This window comes from Notamacropus eugenii, chromosome 4, assembly GCF_028372415.1.
Source record: "Notamacropus eugenii isolate mMacEug1 chromosome 4, mMacEug1.pri_v2, whole genome shotgun sequence".
In the NCBI taxonomy this organism is placed as follows: domain Eukaryota; kingdom Metazoa; phylum Chordata; class Mammalia; order Diprotodontia; family Macropodidae; genus Notamacropus; species Notamacropus eugenii.
In genome coordinates this window covers 260,418,011-260,437,350 of record NC_092875.1, presented here as the reverse complement: position 1 = coordinate 260,437,350, position 19,340 = coordinate 260,418,011, and the positions used below count along the sequence as shown (strand labels likewise).

At 36.0% G+C, this 19,340-nt stretch overlaps 1 protein-coding gene across 2 annotated transcripts in view; it reads left to right on the top strand.

Annotated features, from left to right (window-relative positions):
- Window positions 1–19,340, top strand: part of CCDC178 (coiled-coil domain containing 178) — a 622,621-nt gene that overhangs the window by 290,275 nt on the left and 313,006 nt on the right. The window contains exon 20 of one of the 2 annotated variants that reach the window (XM_072604507.1): window positions 7,057–7,473. The exons of the other annotated variant lie outside the window; for it this stretch is intronic. Within the exon in view, the coding sequence (XP_072460608.1) occupies window positions 7,057–7,218 (162 nt within the window). The 3' untranslated portion in view covers window positions 7,219–7,473. Of the gene's footprint in view, window positions 1–7,056; window positions 7,474–19,340 lie in introns of those variants that run through there. 2 annotated transcript variants of the gene reach the window in all.

The window sequence follows — 19,340 nt, the reverse complement described above, 5'->3', positions numbered from 1 at the left end:
ATCTTTGCCAAGAAAATCCCAGATGGGGTCATGAAGAGTCAGACATGACTGAAGAATGACTGAACAAGAAAATCAGCAAATGCTGAGAGCCATCTGTTTAATAGCAAATATCACTTCAAGATATGAGGCTACCAATACCAATAATGATTGATTGACTAATATAATAAAACTTTATTTAGTACAAGATTTACTTTAGGCTGTTACCAAATGTAAATTATAAAAGCATTTAAACACATTATAGAACATTTGTTTATGTAGTCAAGCAAAACAAATAATTATGGCCTTGGAACATAATGATGTTGACGGTGGTGGTGGTGGTGGTGGTGGTGGAAAGTGCCTACTATGAGCCAGTCCCTGTGGCAAGCACTTTTTACACATATTTCATTTGATTTTCACAATAACCCTCCAAGATAGGTAGTATTGTTATCCTTATTTCACAGTTGTGGAAACTGAGGAAGATAGCCGTTAAGTGACATGCCCAGGTTCGCACAGCTACCAAGTGTCTGAAGCCAGATTTGAATGTAGGTCCTCTTGACTCCAGCCCTGGAACTCTATCCTCTGTACCGCCTAGCCTCCTATTTGAATTACTTGCTCTAAGAAAACTCTGTCAACAGCCATTTAGTAAGTGCTTACTATGAACTATATATTCCACAAAGCTCAGGGAATATGAAGAAAGGCAGTATATGGTCCCTGCTCTCAAGAACCTCACATTCTCATAGGGGAGGCAGCATGTCAATGTCTGTACATATAAGATGTATGCAGCATAAATGAAATTAATCTCAGAATGAAGGGTCTGAGAAAAAGGGGGAATGGGGACAAGGGGAAGATGTAAAGCAGAAGCTGAGCTTTCAGTAGAGTCTTAAATAAAGCCATGGAAACTAGGAGGCAGAAATGAGGGAAAATAAGAATGGGTCAAGCTATGCGAATTCATGTCAACAGGAGATACTATTGTTTGTGAGTTACTCCAAGTAGGCCAGGATAACCCACTAGAGTGTGCGTATTAGAATAAAGTAGAAGAAGACTTGAAAGGTCAACGGTACCAGGTTGTGAAAGGCTTAAAATGCCATACAGAGGTTCTTCTTATTTGATACTGGGGCTAATAGGGACCTACTAGAATTTATTGAGTTGCAGATGGCATAGTCAGTTCTATATTTTAGGAAAATAAATTTGGCAGTTGAGTAGTGGGAAAAAAGATTTGGGTGAAGGAGAATAATTAGAAATGATTCAGACAAGAGGTGATGGGATCCTGTGTAGTGTTGTTGGCTGTGTGAGTGAAGAGATGACATGTTATAAAAGTAAGAACAGTAGGATGTGATCTTGAGTAGCTGAAGAATGGTGGTACCATTGGGAGGAGGGAGGAGCTTGAGAGGATACTTTGGATACGTTAATTTTGAGATCCCCTTCGAATATCTGCTGCTAGATGTCCAAGACATTATGGGGGATTGGAGCTCAGGAAAGAGATTAGATCTAGATAGACTGATCTTGGAAAGCACTATTCATTGACACAACCAATAAACATTTGAAATTTGGTAGAACATGAATGCATGAACCAAGCGAATGGAAAAGCATTTAATAAATGCTTACTATATGACAGATATTTTGCTAATCAATGGGTACAATCAAGGCAACCCTGTCCTCAAGTCGTTTATATTCTAATAAGGAAGATAGCACATACAAAAGAGTATTTGTTAGGAAGGAGTGTTTAGGAATTGTTCATGTATCTATTTTTATATACCTTTCCAATATTTTCTGTTGCAAATTCCCAATTTTTTATCCAGCCTTTTGTCCATGCATTATGGAGACTTGTGAGTTTAAAACTAATATTCTTGGAGAAAACTGAAGTTAGAGGTCCAGAAAAAAGCTATTATGCAGCTCTGAAATTTGCATATACTATCTGCTGGGCTCATCAGAGGTGAATGATAGTTTTCACCCTACTTAGTTACAAGCCAATCTAGATGCAGTTATTTGCATAAGCAATTTGATTGGTAAACATTGCTCTGCACCTCCATGTTGCAGACATTTGAGGAACAGAAACTCTTTGGCTCTCTTTAGTCCATTTTCAGATTATATTATCCTTGTCTACAATCAACTACAGAGCTAGCAGTAAAGGAGAAAACAGGTAAGATGTGACCAGACATGGAAAGACAAATAGAATTTTATACATTAAGAACAATTGATTGGGAGAGCAGATTGGTCACAGGGGCAATTAGAATGCGTGGGTTTGGGGGGGAGAGGGGATAAAAGGGGAGAAAATTTGTAACCCAAAATTTTGTGAAAATAAATGTTAAAAGTTAAATAAAAAAAAATAAAAAAAAATTCGCACAGAATTTATGCCTAGGCCTATTAAAAAAAAAAAAAGAACAATTGATCAAATAAGACCAATTAATTAAAAGGAAACAATACAGCATTAGGTAAACTGATTTCTAACTGGAAGAAAGATTAGGCACTTTCCAGGGTGTGAGGGAGAGATGATAGGGTCAGATGAAATCAGAAAAAGAAGTGTCCCACTCCCTGCAAGTGTCTATAAGCAATTGAAGGAACATGGAAACAATGACTGGTTGATCGGTAAGAAGCCAGTTTTCAGATAAGACCTGTGGGTTGCTAGAGATGTATAAGTGTGAGAAAATTCCTCACATCAGTCTTTGGATCTGACTGAGTTTCTGGTCAGAATACTGTAGGTCCTTTTTCAGAGGTCTCTAAGTAACAGATAGAGTTGGTCCAGTTTCCCAACTACACAAGACTAGGTTCAAACAATGCAATGGAGTTTTCTTCCTATTCCTGCAATTGAATAAAGTTTTCTTACAAGACAGAAGTTGAACTAGACCCATAATTGAATAGAAAGGGAACTGTCCTGACTCCAGTATGGACTCTATCACAAGATGGAGTCAGTATGGCTCACTCAGTCCCCACAATTAACCACTTGCTGTACTAATTCCTCCAATTCCCTCAAAATAGACATATGAACTCCCTTCAGAAATGTGCACATTATTGTGAAAAACTTACATCTAATATAATCAGACAATAATGCATGAAACCATAGAGAGGAGTTTTAAGGAGTAACTTGCTAAGTGGCAGATTGTGTGGTAAAGACCTTGAAGATGCTAAGAATTCAAAATACCTTATGTAACTGAATTCTCAAGGCCATTTTAAATAGTTTATTACATAGGACACAAGAAGATAATCTGGAATAGATTATCAGATCCTCAGTTTCAATGTCCTCATTGTGGCAATGACAAAAGTATGATAGTGACAGCATTTTCCCCTTTAATCTTCTAACAAATCATTATATTTAGTGGCTGTGTGAAACAAATACATTGTTTGAAAACTTATAAAACTTGGGGCTACTGTGTTCATAATATTATGTGTTATAGAATCCAAGGACATGGAGTAGAGATTGAAGACTCTATTAAGAATAATTATAGAAGATAATAAAATGAGGTGATTGTTAGGTAATTCAAAATACATAATTATTTAGCCTAGCAAAGACAAGGCTAAGGGGTGATTTAATGATGGAAGATATATGATCAAAGATTGTAAACATATTTGCAGTCCTATGAATAAGGGCTGATACCTCCAAAAATTTTCTTAAGTGAGGATTTTGTTGCATTTTAAATAATGATTTAAAAGAAGATGGAACACAAATGGAGTAAGAGGATAGCTTTAATTATGGTCTATTCTGAAACTGTAGTGTGAGATTAAGTTAAAGTCCCTTCACAAAGGGAGTTTAGAGGATATGAAAGAAATGATAATTTGAGAAGAAGCCATATATGAAATGGGTAAGTGGAAAGAGTACTAACCTAGGAATCCTAAAATCTGGGCTTTATTCAAACTTCTACCACTCTCTCTGTTGCCCTTAAACAAGTTACTACAACTTTTTCGGCCTCAGTTTTCTCATCTGTAAATTGGAGAGGTTGTACTAGACGACTTTTAAAATTTATAACATTGCCCCCAACCCAGGGTGCATAATTAAAAAAAAAAACAGATTTAGGCAGCAGGTACAAAAAAAAAAGAAAATTGATAATATCAGCACTTTAAACAAAAGAAAAACCTTTAGAAGTTTTGGAAGAAAAGATTGAACAATAAAACTTTAAGCCTATAGAAGAAAGAAAACAAAAACTCTTGAAAGACCTGAAGGCTCTAGATAAATATCTTGAATGTAATATGTAAAGTAATATGACCAATACAGTATGGACAATTAAAGAAAATATGAAATTTAAGAAATTCAGAAAATACAAAATACCTATGAGTATAGTATAGCATAGCAGAAGGTAGCAGATATATGATAGAATATTGCTAATAAACCTTGGGAACGCTCTTCTATAAACACATATTCCATCAGTGGGGATAAGTAAACAAGTATGAAGATCACGCGTGTTGGGACTCCTTGTTGGACAAAACATCATGGCTAGGTGCATTGCATAGCTGGAATCGCTGGGCCTCATCCTTGTGAGCCACATTACTCTGGCAGGTGGCCATAGTCTCTGATGCCTCCAACTTCTCATGCAGCTGACATCTTTGTCTATGAAACCTCTACACTTTCAGAAAGAACTGGAATGCACCCTATGACAAGTTTATGCTTCCCTTCCAATTTCTGCTGTCTCAGACTCTGAGATCTATTATCTCCTGAACTGCGAGATGCCAAACTTTCTCATTTCTTGACTCCATGCACCCAAAATGTTAGGTTTCAGAAAGCACGACCTTGCATTCCCCATCTCAGGCAGGATATAAGCACATCTTTCATATAGCCATATGCTTCTGTTGTGGGATATCATTGCTGATTTGATACCATATTTCAAATTATAAGGGAAAAGGTGAAGAATGAGTCCTTATAAACTCAGAGCTTCCCCAAGAGTTGATAGGCTCAGATTAGGGTCACTTTACATTTTAAAGACTATCAACAGTGTGGTTCACCCTCTGCCAGCAAGTCTGGCCGAAGATGGACAGCACTACACTGTTGGTGTCTCATTAGTTGCCTTTATCCAATGGCCAACCCCTTATAATGTTGAGTTGTATAGAAATTTCCTTTGCACTCTTTATTCAAATTGTTTAGCTAAATCCTTCACGTTCTCTTAGCATGATGTTTAGGAAAACTGAAATTTGATCAATGCCTATTCTTATCCACCTCCTTTACATTGGTTTTGAAAAGAATATTTCTTAATGTTTAAAGCAAAATGTATTTAGATTAGTAAGGGTGAACAATAATAATGATACTTATAAATATAAATATATAGTGGAATTGTTAATGATTCTATTCCTCATCCCCTGAAATTATTTACTAAATTAAAAAAAAGCACTGGAGTTGTTATTGTTAAAACAAATTAGAAGAAATGTCCACATAAGCAAAGCAATCACAGTAATGATAACAAAAAAGATATGTCTATAATCAGGAAAACTAGAACATCTTTCCTCTTGGTTGTCAAGTTGCCATCTCTGTTTAGTTCCTTGTAACTAAAATGATTCTTTCATCCTCTAGGAAAAGATTGAGTGAAGAACATTTGCTAGAAAATATGAAAAAAAGTATATATGATTTTTAGAATGGCTAGTATTAAAAGCATTACATCAGCCTGCCAAATCTGTGGTCTCTTGGATTTAACTTCCTGTAACATGAGTAAGATGCATCTCTTGGTTCGTCAACCAGAGTAGATTTTGCTTTGGTGGCACTACCCTCCATTATTAGGGAACTCCTGTGGTGACTGCTTCTGCCCTGGACAAACTTTTTTTTTATTTTCCATAATGACACTGAAAAAAAACTACTTAGATGTGGCACCTCAAGAGAATTTTTTCAAACTGGCTTTGCCTCCGAGCACTGTTGCTGACAAGGCTTATTTCACAGAGCAAAATGTCTGACTCTGGGTGGAATCCAGGGGAATTTCATTTTGTCAAGTCCTTGGTGAATTCCAGATCCACTGAGGTGATTGTTAAGCTAGGGGCTACACTGTCAATGTGAATTTCACTTTTAAAGAAACAGTCCAAATTAAAGAAATCTCCTCTATGAGGGCCCATGGTTAAACGGTGAACCAGGGTTCCCAACATTCCATGTAGACTTTAAATAATTTTTCCTGACCTGAATTCTTCATTCATTGTATCAGTGAACAGATTTTTCAAGCAAAGGGAGTAAGTTTAGTTTGTAAAGTTACTTTCAGGATCTCATATTAGGAGATACTTTTGTATAATATGCTCTAGTGGGGTCTGTTAAAATGGGGCTTCCTTTCATACATAGGTTGAACTAGATCTGTGTTAGACTGATGGACTAGATGGTCTCTTCCAACTCTCAAATTTTTCTATTCCATGTCACTGCCACATACTTGCTTCTTACAAATTCAGATCAAGAATGACTGGATTGAAGAGTTCAATGCTGGAAGAACTTCATCTTTAGTCTAATGAATATGTGATGTAGCTTTTATTCTAATGTGACAATCATAAACAGCTCCTCATTTCCAACCTATAGATGTACCACAACATAATGATTAATGTTTGTTATGTTAGCCCCTGTTCAGCCTTTAGTGTGTTATATATGCAATGTATTTTCCACCAAGTGAAGATGTATATATAGTTCTAGTGAGGGGGAGTGGGGTGCCAATAAAGAAAAAATTTGAAACTATTAAAGGAGATCCATGCAGATGAAACCACCTCTGATTTAAAAGAGAAGCAGGGGCAAGTATGGGAGGTAGAATAGAAAACTATCCAGTATGTTAAATCTGAGAAAATGTTGAGCTTAGCGAATAGAGCTAAGAACAATGAAAAAAGGCATGGTCTTAAAAATCTATATAAGGTAAGGGAGAAGGATCCAAGAAAGAATAAGACTTCCACTTGGAGTGGTTCACATCAGAGGTATCAGCAGCCCCATCACTCCTGAGTGCAGCCTGAACTAGATTGAAGTTTAATTGGGAAATGTTTAAAAAATAAAAATATAATACAACATGGATAATGTTAAGTCAATAGGTGGTCTATTTAGAAACCCGTTTCTATTTGAGTTCTACACATGTTGATATGAGAAACAAAGAGAAGAAAGAGCTGCTCAGGTCTTATTGCCCTTCCATTCTATCTGCTATAAAGATTTATCTGAGACCTGGAAAAGAGAGAACAAAGAACAGGGCACTGAGACCCAGGATATGCGGTGGTGGTAATTTATCCTTCATGCTCAAAGAGGACCAAGATGACATCATTTCAGTGTCAAGGTACCAGTGTGTCCGACTATGGCTGATCAGACAAATATGAACTCAGAAGACTCTATCACAGGTCAGACACAATTCATCCATATGAACATTTGGAGTGGAGATGCCTCTAAATTTTGACATGTCATGTTTCTTTTGAGCTAACGCAATTCTGCTTTTCTCGTAGAGCACAGTGTCTTCTTTGATATGGGCAAGCCATGCTGGGAGTTCCTGTGCCATTGTTACCCCTATCTCAAGATAAGATAGTAGCAGAAAACCAAGATAGATGGACCTCCCTGCTCTTGATTAAAGTGCTGAATGAACTGGCTGATGTGCTTGCTTAATCACTCACTGTCAGTGATCTTTGAAAGACTGTGGAAAATGGGAGTGGTGCCATGGGAGTAGAAATGTAAACATCTACCCACTTTTCATAAAGGGTCAAGAGCAATAATCAGATTATAGGATGGTGAGCTTCACTTCACACCCTAGAAAAATTCTAAAATGTAATAAGGAGTTAGGAGAAACTATACAAATATAAAATGAATTAAGAAAGACATGGTGTCCAGAACTAAAGAGATACTAGTTTATTTTTATCTGTCTCCCTTACATTGGTTGAAAAATAATATTGATAAATGTTCAAAGCATAGATGTGTTTAGATTAGTGAATGAGGATATATAACAATGAACTAGTATAAATATGTAATAGAATTATATGTAATTAGAATTATTATTAGAATTAGAATTATCATCCCTTGACATTATTTTCTAAATCAAAAAAAATAAAGACAAAACTCTGCTCTTGTCAGGATAAACCTGGAGTACTAGGTGTGATGTTTTAGGAAGGAAGTTAGTAGAGTAGGATGACTAAGAAAGTCAGACATTTCAAAGTCATATGAGAACTGGCTGTAGAACCTGGAGTTAGGTCTGGAAAAGAGAAAACAAATCACCAAGATGTGAGAATGTCTTCAAGTCATGTGGAAGAGCGAAAATCTGTTCTGCTTGACCACAGGGTATAGAAGTAGGAGCAATGGGTAGAAAAAGCAAGGAGTGTCACTTGAGTAAAATTTAACGTTTTCTAAGATATTTATTCTTCATCCAGTTCTTTCCTTTAGAGATTTTATTTCATTTTTGTTTTGTCTCTGGCCTCATTTCTTCTAAATATTCACATAGTTTTGTGGAAAATGTTTTTTCTTTTGAGTCTCCATTTGTACTTTTTATGGATTTGTTCTGTGCTTCTGAAGGATCTACAGATTTTCAGTAACATTTGATATTGGTCATTGTCTTCCTTGGTTTTCTCATTGGTCTAGTTTTATTCCTTTAGTTGAGGTTTTGAGCCAGGGCTAGACTTTGCTAACTGTTACTTTTGGGTGGGCTGATTGGTGTTGCTTGGTGTTATCCTGGGGCAACTGAGTTCTTTCACTGACCTCCTGTCTTCACACTGAATCTTTGAGGCTGAGAGAGTTGTATATTTAAGAACTTCTATAGAGTCCCAGGGATTCCTGGGTGGCAATAGCAGAAGTTTGGTGGACAGAAAATCTTTGCAACAATTATAGCTACTTCAAATTGGGCTTCTTTAGAAGGGTTACAACTCTGAAAATTTTCAATCACAAACTAGGTGATCACTTATTAGGTATATTATCAAGTCAACACATATTTATTTATTAATTACATATTCTCTTCTAGGCTCTCTACTAAATTGTGGGATATGAAGAAAGGAATAAGGTCCCTGTATTCAAGAGGCACATGGTACAATGAGGGAAACAACATGAAAACAACTACGTAGAAGCAAGATATATTCACGATAAATTCTGGAAAACAAAGGGAAGACAATAGCATTAAGAAGGCTTGAGAAATGTATTAGGTGAAATTTAAACTGGAACTTGAAGGAAGCCAGGGAATCCAGGAGACAGAAATGAAGAGGGAGGAATTCCAGGCATGGGGAGCAGTCAGTGAAAATGGAATTGAGAAATGGATTGTCTTATGCTAGGAAGAGAAAGAAAGACAGTGTCACTGGATTAAAGAGTACTTGCTGGGCGGGGGGTGGGGGGGGGGATATAAGGTATAAGAAGACTGGAAAGGTAGGAAGAGGCTAGGATATGAAGTCCTTTAAAAGCTAAATAGAGTATTTCATATTTTATCCTGGAGGTAATAGTGGGCCACTGGTGTTTCTTGAACAGAGTGGTAAGGGGTATGTCATGGTCAGACCCTCCTTTCAGGAAGATTATTATGATAGTTGAGTAGAAGATGGAATAAATGGGGAGAGATTTGGGGCAGGGAAACCAATAATCAGACTATCACAACAGGCCAGGTGTGAGGGGGCAAGGGCCAGCACCAGGGTAGTGGCAGTGTTAAAGGAGAGATGTTACAAAGGTAAAATCTAATGTTGCAGAGGGCAATCATACTTGCTTCAAATATGGGTTGGATAAAATAGACTATATTTTCCTTAGAAAACATTGGAATTTCCTTCTAATTCTGACATTCTATGATTCTATTATGAGATTCAATGAGATCATATTTGTAAAGCATTTAGTACAGTGCCTGGCATAGTGCAAACACTTAATGATGTTTGTTCCCTTCCTTTTCTGCCCTTTCCCTTTCTTCCCACACTCCACACCCCTGCTCTAATTATTAAGTATATTATACATGTGCATATGTCTGTTGGCACCATAAAATGTAGAATTATGAACCTTAAAATGTTCACACAATGTCATGGACTGTATTTTGTGAAACACAAAATCATGGCTTGGAGAGATTCTCTAAAATCCTCTCAATGAATAATTGAAATTATAGGGAAAGTGAAGTTATTTTTTTTTTTTAATTTCGAGGAAGACCTTAAACTTTCCTTCTTCACCTCTTATAGCATCTCATGGACCTGAAAATAGAGCTACAGCATGTTCCACAAAAAACTCTTGGCACATATAACTACAAGGAATTATTTTACTTATATAATGATGGAGAAAAGAACTCTTGAGTAGATACATTGTTGTAAATGCTGAGGAATAGAAGACCAAGTCCATATATTTATGTGGGAGAAATTGGATAGTGTGTGTGTGTGTGTGTGTGTGTGTGTGTGTGTGTGTGTGCTTTAGTTGAATTTAATTCCTTCTTAGATGATGAGGAAATAGGATTCATGTAAAATTGAAGATCTTGATTTTCTTTTCATTACCAAAGCCTCAAGTACTCATCAAAGAAATGTCATTTATGTTCAATGGTAGTTAAAAATAATACTGTTACTGTCATCCTCCTCACCTTCCATCCCCTTCCACAGGTAATATGGTTGCATCATTTTGCACGCTCATATTATTGTAATTGCACCACATTATTTGCATGTTTTTGAGGCTGGAAACTGGAAAGTTTGCGGTCAGTCAACAGTACAAGGTATTGTGAGCTAGCTCTCCCCAGATGTCACAATTATTAAAAATTTTAGCTGACTACAGGCACTTAATGGAATGAATATAAAATGCTCTTATATTCTATCATATGATTTGTAGTATATATTTTGGTCCTAAACCTGGATTTATTATTTCTGTCAACTCTATAATTCTTGTTTTCTTCTAGTAGACCCCAGTTTTGTAGTTAGAGCATGACACTTTAGGTCAGTGACATGAAACTTGTGTCTTTGCCTTCTGGTTATGGGAGCAGATTCCATTCTAGTGACCCAACACCATTCTGCTCTTCCACAGTCTTTAAGCATTTCCAGCCAGCCAAATTTTTCTATTATCAAAAATCAGTTAACTGCATGATTTACTCAGGCTGATCTCACTAGCTTAAATCTCCCAGTAAGATGTATCCCTAAGAGGAATGAATTGTTAAATTAGCTGAAATTGCACTTTTGAGAAATTGAAATAGGTGTGATTTGAATGCACATTTTACTTACTTTTATTATCTAGTAGAGAAAGAAACTTGGATAACTAAATGTGTGTGTGTCCTATTTACCAATGCCTTTACTTTACCGGCATGGAGTGACGAGATCACTTTTAACTGGTCAGCTGCCTGAGTAGCTGTGCATACAAATGTAGCCTGATTTTTGAGTTAAAAGTTATGTCTTATGTTATGCTATGTGCTTCCTTCTACTGCAGTATTGTGATTTTCTGGAAAATAGCATGTGGATTATGAAAAGTCCATAGGCAACTAATAATGCAGAATGATGATATACCTAAAAGCTGCTTAATCATAGTTTCTACATTAGCATTGTTCATATCACAGGATCATCACCAAAATTTAAGTACCTGCTTTGGTGTATCAGGTAGAGAGCATGTATAGAAACAAGAAAGATCTGGGTTCAAGTCTTGACTCAGATACAAGAAGGCTGTGTGATTGTAGGCAAGTAACTTAACCTCTCAGTGTTAGAGGCAACTCTTTAGGATCCAAGTAGCAAAAAGATGCTGACCTGCTTTAGAAGAGGAAACTCCCTCACCTGGGAGTTCTTGCTACCATTGAAATCATAGGTCCATTCCTTGTCCTTGTAGTACATGGCACCATGATAGTCAATAGGGATGCAAAAAATTGAAATAATACCTGTCCTCAAGAAGCTTTTGTGGTACTGGAGTGATAAAACTTATATGCAAGTATGTAAAGGCAAAGCATATATAACATAGTGCAATAGAACAATTTCAAAAGGGGGATAATGCTTTTGAAACTGGGTTTCTCTTCCCTTCTGTATTGATTAAAATACCAATAGCTGGGAGGTCAAATTATTTTCAAAGTAATGGGCAATTAAAGTCAATAAATAATTTTCTTTTTTAAAAAGCAATTTGTTTATTTTTAGTTTTCAACATTCGCTTTCACAAGATTTTGAGTTCCAAATTTTCTCCCCATCCCTCCTCTCCACCCACCCCAAGACAGTGTGCATTCTGATTACCCCTTCCCCCAATCTTCTGCCTCTTCTATGACATCACTCCCTTCTCTTATCTCCTTGGCCTCTATTTTCTTGTAGGGCAAGATAGATTTCTATACCCCATTGCCTGTATATCTTATTTTCCAGTTGCATGTAAAAACAATTTTTAACATTTGTTTTTAAAACTTTGAGTTCCAACTTCTCTCCCTTCCTCCCTCCTTTCCCACCCTCATTGAGAAGGCAAGCAACTCAATAGGTTATACATGTGTAGTTATGCAAAAAACTTCCATAAAAGTCATGTTGTGAAAGACTAACTATATTTCCCTCCATCCTATCCTGCCCCCCATTTTTTCTGTTCTCTCTTTTGACCCTTTCCAACCTCAAAAGTGTTACTTCTAATTACCCCTTTTCCCATTTGTCCTCCTGTCTATCATTCCCCTCTCTCTCTCTTTCCCCTTCCCCCTATTGTCCTTTACTGTAAGATGGATTTTCATACTCAACTGAATGTGCATGTTATTCCATCCTTAAGCCAAATCCAATGAGAGTAAGGTTCCCTCCTCCCCTCCATTGAAAAAATTTTTCTTGCCTCTTTTATGTGAGATAATTTACCTCATTCTATTTCACCTGTTCTTTGTCTCTCAACATATTCTTCTCTCATCCTTTAATTCTATTTTTTAGATATAATTCCTTCATATTCAACTCACCCTGTGCCCTCCATGTGTGTGTGTGTGTGTGTGTGTGTATGTGTGTGTATGTGTGTGTGTGTATAATGATTCTTGTGTTTGACAGTCAAATTTTCTATTCTGCTCTGGTCTTGTCATCAAGAATGCTTGAAAGTCCTCAATTTCATTGAATTACCATTTTTCCCCTGAAGTATTATACTCAGTTTTTCTGGGTAGGTGATTCTTGATTTTAATCCTAGTTTCTTTGACTTCTGGAATATCACATTCCAAGCCCTTCAATCCCTTAATGTAGAAGTTGCTAGATCTTGTGTTATCCTGATTGTATTTCCACTATACTCTATTTGTTTCTTTTTGACTGCTTGCAATATTTTCTCCTTGATCTGGGAACTCTGGAATTTGACTATAATATTCCTAAGAGTTTTTATTTTGGGATCTCTTTCAGGAGGTAATTGGTGGATTCTTTCAAAATCTATTTTACCCTCTGGTTCTAGAATATCAGGGCAGTTTTCTTTGATAATTTCTTGAAATAGGATGTTTAGGCTCTTTTTTAGAACATAACTTTCCGGTAATCCAATAATTTTTAAATTGTCTCTCCTGGATCTATTTTCCAGGTCAGTTATTTTTTTCCAATGAGACTTTTCACATTGTCTATTATTTTTCATTTTTTTGGTTTTGTTTTATAATTCCTTGATTTATCATAATGTCATTACCTTCCATCTTAGTCATTCTGATTTTTAAGGAATTATTTTCTTCATTGAGCTTTTGAATCTCTTTTTCCATTTGGCCAATTTTGCTTTTTAAGATATTCTCCCCTCCTCATTGGCTTTTTTGGATCTCTATTACCATTTGGGTTAGTCTATTTTTAAGTTGTTATTTTCTTCAGCATTTTTTGGGCCCCCTTTCACAAGCAGTTCACTCATTTTTCATGATTTTCTTGCATCACTCCCATTTCTCTTCCCAATTTTTGTTCTACTTCTCTTACTTGATTTTCAAAATCCTTTTTGAGCACTTCCATGGCCTGAGACCAATTCATATTTTTCTTGGAGACTTTGGATGGAGGAGCTTTTATTTTGTTATCTCCTTCCAGTTGTATGTTTTGATCTTCCTTGTCACCAAAGTAAGATTCTATAGTCTGATGTTTTTCTTGTTTTTTTGGTCATTTCCCTAGCCAATTTCTTGACTTTTGAGCTCTTTGTCAAGGTAATTCTCTGCTTCCAGTGGGGGTGGGGAAGTGTACTGTCAGCTGCTCGATCCCCCACAATCTGTGTGCCTAGAGCTCCAGAAACAGCCACTGCTGCCCTGGGGCTGTGACCAGACCACTCTACTCTCTCACACAGGTCCCTCCCTCAAACAGATCTGATAGACTTTTTCCACTCATCTTCCAATTTGTCCTCAGTGTTTTGGGGTTGAGAAGTCTGGAAAACATCACAGGTGCCAGTGATTCAGTACTCCTGAGGCCTGTTCAGGTCATGTCTGTGCTGGCACAGCCCATGAGATGCTTCCCATTGACCTTCCAGGATGTCTTGGGCTGAAGATTTGCTTCCCTCCATCATTCTGTGACTTATTTAGCTCTAGAATTTGTTTAGTCATTTTTTTTTCAGGTATTTGACTGGTTTTGGGAGAGAGCTCTAGAAGTCCCTGCTTATACTTCACCATCTTGGTTCCACACCCCCTCTGCCAGTAAATAATTTTCAAACATTGTGTTTTAACCTCCTGACAAATAAGATGTGATTATAGAGCAAGAAGGCATTTCCCCAGAGATTTAAATTGCCATTCCAATTTTCAGCTACTCAATACTGATTATATTTGGATATTTTTTTGGAAATAGTTATATTCTTGCTAACAAAATGTGACAAGTCCTCAAAGGGATTTGTCTACTGAGGAACCTATGTGTGAGTCAAGAAGTTAGAACTGAACATGCAACAACTGATTGGTGAAGGAATACTACAAGGCTGTATGTTTTGTTGTTTAGTCATTTTTCAGTTATGTTTGACTCTTCATGATCCTTTTCAGAGTTTTCTTTAAAACAGTACTACAGTGGTTCACCATTCCCTTCTCCATCGCTTTTTACAGATAAGGAAACTGAGACAAATAAGGTTAAATGAGTTGCCCAGGGTCACACAGCAATTAAGTGTCTGAAGTCTGATTTGGATTCAAGTTTGCCTGACTCCAGGCCTCTCATTCTTATCTATTGCACCCATAGCTATCCTTCAAGGCTGTATATTGTCATATTGACAGAGTACATCATGCAAAATGCCAGGATAAATGAATCAAAAGCCAAAATTAATGCTATTGGGAGAAATATCAGTGATCTCAGATATGCAGATGATGCCAGGATGGCATAAAGTGAAGATTTAAGCCTCTTGATGAGTGTGAAAGAGTAGAGTTAAGCTTGAAGCTTAACATGAAAAAACAAACAAACAAAAAACTAAGATCATGGCAATTGGTCCTGTTACATATTAGCAAATAGAGAGAGAAGAAATGGAGGCAGTGTCAAATTTTATATTTTTGGGCATAAAGATCACTGCAGATGGTGACCGTAGCTGTGATATCAAAAGATGCTTGCTCCTTCGAAAGAAAACTATGGTAAATCTGGACAGCATACTAAAAATCAGGAATATCCCTTTACTGACACAGGTCAATATATTAAAAGCTGTGATTTTTCCAATAGTAATGTATGACTGTGAGAGTTGGACCATAAAGGAAAGTTGAGCACTGCAGAATCAACACTTTTGGATTGTGGTGTTGGAGAAGACTTCTGAGAGTCCCTTGGAGAACAAGGATATCAAATCAGGAAATACTTAAAGAAATTAATTCAGACTGCTCATTGGAAGTACAAATATTGATGCTCAAGCATAAATGCTTTGACCACATAATGAGAAGACTCATTGGAAAAGACCCTGGTGTTGGGAAAGACTGAAGGCAAAAGGAGAAGGGGATGGCAGATGATGAGATGGATAGATAATGTCATGGAAACAATGAATGTGAGCTTGGACAGACTTTGGAAGATAGTGGAGGACAGATGGGCCTGGTCTGCTGTGGCCCTTAGGGTCATGAGGAATTGAGTGCAAATGAATGAATAACAAATATCCTTACCACACATCATTCCTCACATATAAACCCTAATGTGAATTGTAATTGTCGATCATGAAAATGTGAATTTCTATGATGCTCATTTATTTTTATGAATATTCACATATTTTAAATTGAATATCTTTCAGGTATGTTAGAAATCATAACTGAAAGTATCACTTTGTATTAGTAGGGACATCTTTTAGAATTTTCACAATTCTTTTCTCTACCTGTTCTTTTTTATTATTTTTGTCTAGTATTCATTTCTCTTATCTAGAAACCTCAGTTCAGGTTGCATATACTTTTGTAAACTGGCTGAGGCTGGATTTTTGATGGTATGTTGCAAAATCAGCCATTTATTGAATTTCTGTTATGCAAGAACATGTTCTGATATTTGCTTCCCTCCTTATCATTCCTAAGAGCTTTTCACACTTCACTTTCCACAAATGCAATTGTTTTGATGCAATAAGGTTTAGAAAATCACTGCTGTATAATAATATCTTTGAAACTGGTCAAGATGTTACCTTGACTTTTAAGATCTGCTGCATCCCAAATTCTGACATCCAAGAAGAGTTGTCTCTTCTTAGTTCAATTCTTTTAAAAACAAATGATTAGGCTTGGATGCTGATGGTTAGTCAATATTATTTATACATTTAAAGAGCAGCAAACTATTTCAATTTCATGTATAGTCTCCTTGTTGATGGCAAATCCTAAGTTTACTTTATTCTAGATTCACTATAGCAATTCATGTAACTCAGAACTCTTGATTAAAGAGTATTGTGTTTTTAAAAGTCATTGATTTTGTACAAGAGCTGATCATCTGAAGCAGGATATGGTTTAAACTTTCACTTTGTCATACAGTTAGCAAGGTGGTCATATTTTTGGTACTTATTGATAAACAAATTATTTGCTGATGGTCAGCATTTAATAAAAAATGAAGAGTTTAGTGTCATCTCTTATGTATCTTCTGGATCTCGTTTGTATCATCATCATTGTTTTAAAATTGATGAATAATAAAGAGTGAGCTAAAAGCATCTTCCTTTGGATTTGAATACATTCAGAAATCTCTAATACTATCTATATGGTTTGGAGTTTGAAATTCTGTATTGAGTTTTGTGGAGTTTTTTAATGTTGTATCCTCAGTTTCAGGAATTTTTGTAGAAAGTTGTCCGCTATCTGACAAAATCCCTGCCTGGGCTGGATAATTTCAGGTTTGTTTTTCCATATGTCTTGAATGATTGCAGGTTTAGCATTTCTTGTCCCTTTTAAACCCCTAAGATTCTGAAAACAACTAAAAGTTGAAGCCCCTTTTCCATTGTGAATTTCTTCCAAACTCTTCCCCTCTATTGCTCCATTAAGATGAAGAAGGAAGTCTCTTTCTAAATCCTTCTATTATGAGAGGAAAGTAAAGAAGACCATTCAGTACTCAACAAAGGGTCTTTATTTCCTTCAGTCACATGCCTAACAAAATACTGAACCATCAGTAGGAAGCCCCATCAGGAAAATGAAATGTATAGAGTGAAGGGAGGAAAGAGATTGATAGTGAGTAAAGAAAAAAAAATTTTAAGTGCCTACTCTGTGCCAGCACTATGCTAAATGATGAATAAATTTTCATTGTTTTTCTACATCTGTAGGTAAAGAGAATTTCTATAGTTTGTCCCATACCTGGTACCCTTACTGTATATTGAGTGCAGCATAGGAGTGAGATCCATACATTTGGAAAAATTTAGACATAAGCTGTACTGTGAATATGTTTAGGTGTTTGAACTTTGAGGGAAAATAAACCAGAGGGAATTGAGATTAGACTCCAGTATGAAATCTCATCTATGTAAGCTCAAAATCCTGGAGAAATTTTGGGCTACATTTTTCACCAATAATTCCTCATATTCATCTTTGACACTTATTCCTATATATCTGTGAGAAAGATGGGATATAGAGATGGGGACAAGTAAAGAAATGTGAATGTGGGTGTGATTTAGGAATTCTTGACAAATGGAGTTTCCTGAGACCTTCATCCTTTACTTTTCTCAGGTCTTCAGTTTCAATCTCTTGCTTCCATTTCTGTTTTTGGTTTTGTTTTGTTTTGTTTTTATTTTTGCCTAACATCCTCAAACCTTCCAATAGCTAACCATATGACTTCCCTACTCTTTCAACTCCAGTGGCTTCCTATTGTCACCAGGATAAAATATAAATGCTATTCAGCTCTTAAAGTCCTGTACAACCAGGCCCCAACCTATCTTTACAGACTCATTGGACCTTCCTCTTCCTTCCGTACTCTATGATTCCATCCACCGGGTATATTTTCTGCTCCTTATGCACTACACTCCATCTCCAATCACCAGGCCTTTGTAATGACCATCCCACATGAACTCCTTCACCACCACTTCATAGACTCCTTCGCTCCTTTTAAGATTCTGCTCAAGCACCATTTCTGCATGAAACCTTTCCTGATACTCCCAACTTCCAGCATCACCTCTGCTATACTACCCTGCATTTAACTACTATTTGTGTTTATTCTCTTTATGTTTATTCTGCGTATATGTATTTGTCATCTTTTACAGCAGAATTTCAACTCCTTGTGAGTAGGGATTATTTTACTGTTTCTGCTTTTATCCTTAATGCGTAGCACAGTGCTTGGCACAGAGTAAGTCCTTTTGGATTGATCCGTTGAATAGTTTTCACTGAAAACAACTTCTACAAAAGTATATATGGATTAAAAGTAACCCTCTTAACACACATATGCTGACAAATACCCCATCCCCTGTACACACATACTTCCCTAATCCATAGGAATGACATGATTGGATGTTAGAAGGTTTCATATTTACTAATTTACATGATATTACTATATAAGTTATACGATATATATGTTATGTACCATATACTTTACAATGTAAAATTATTTATAACAGCTATACATTATATATAAATAGATATAAGTTTAGATACAGAATATCTAAGTAGAAAGTATTTCTATTCATATATAAATATAAGTAAAAATGTAGATATTAATATTTCCATTATTTATATTTTCTACCCTTATCATACATTCCATATGTATTTGTATTTATTTGTATGTCAATATTGTGGATATAAATATACATCACACATATGTAAGTATCCTAAAATTATACATAGTATTAATTATATGACTTAAAATTTAATATATAATTGATAGAATATGCTCACTCAATTATGAATTATGTAAAATAGCAATATGTCATGTGATAATACATAGAATATAAATATTAATTGATGTATTATATTTGCCTATAAATATGCAATATTTATAACATATAAAATATATAATATATACTCAATACACATACATACTTATATATACGTACATACATATGTATGTGTGTGTATGTATGAAACTTTGGGAAGTAATGTCACAGACAGATAAACAGGAAAGCATTTTAGAGTACTGGAATTCATAATGCATAGGAAAGCTAGAGAAGAATCCTAGAATGTTTGATTAGAAATGGACCTTGGAAAAGCCTCTATCTAGTCTTAGCCTGAGACCCTATATTTTAACAAATAAGGAAACCAAAAGTCAGAGAGGTTAGATTTCTTGTAAGAAGTCATAAAGCT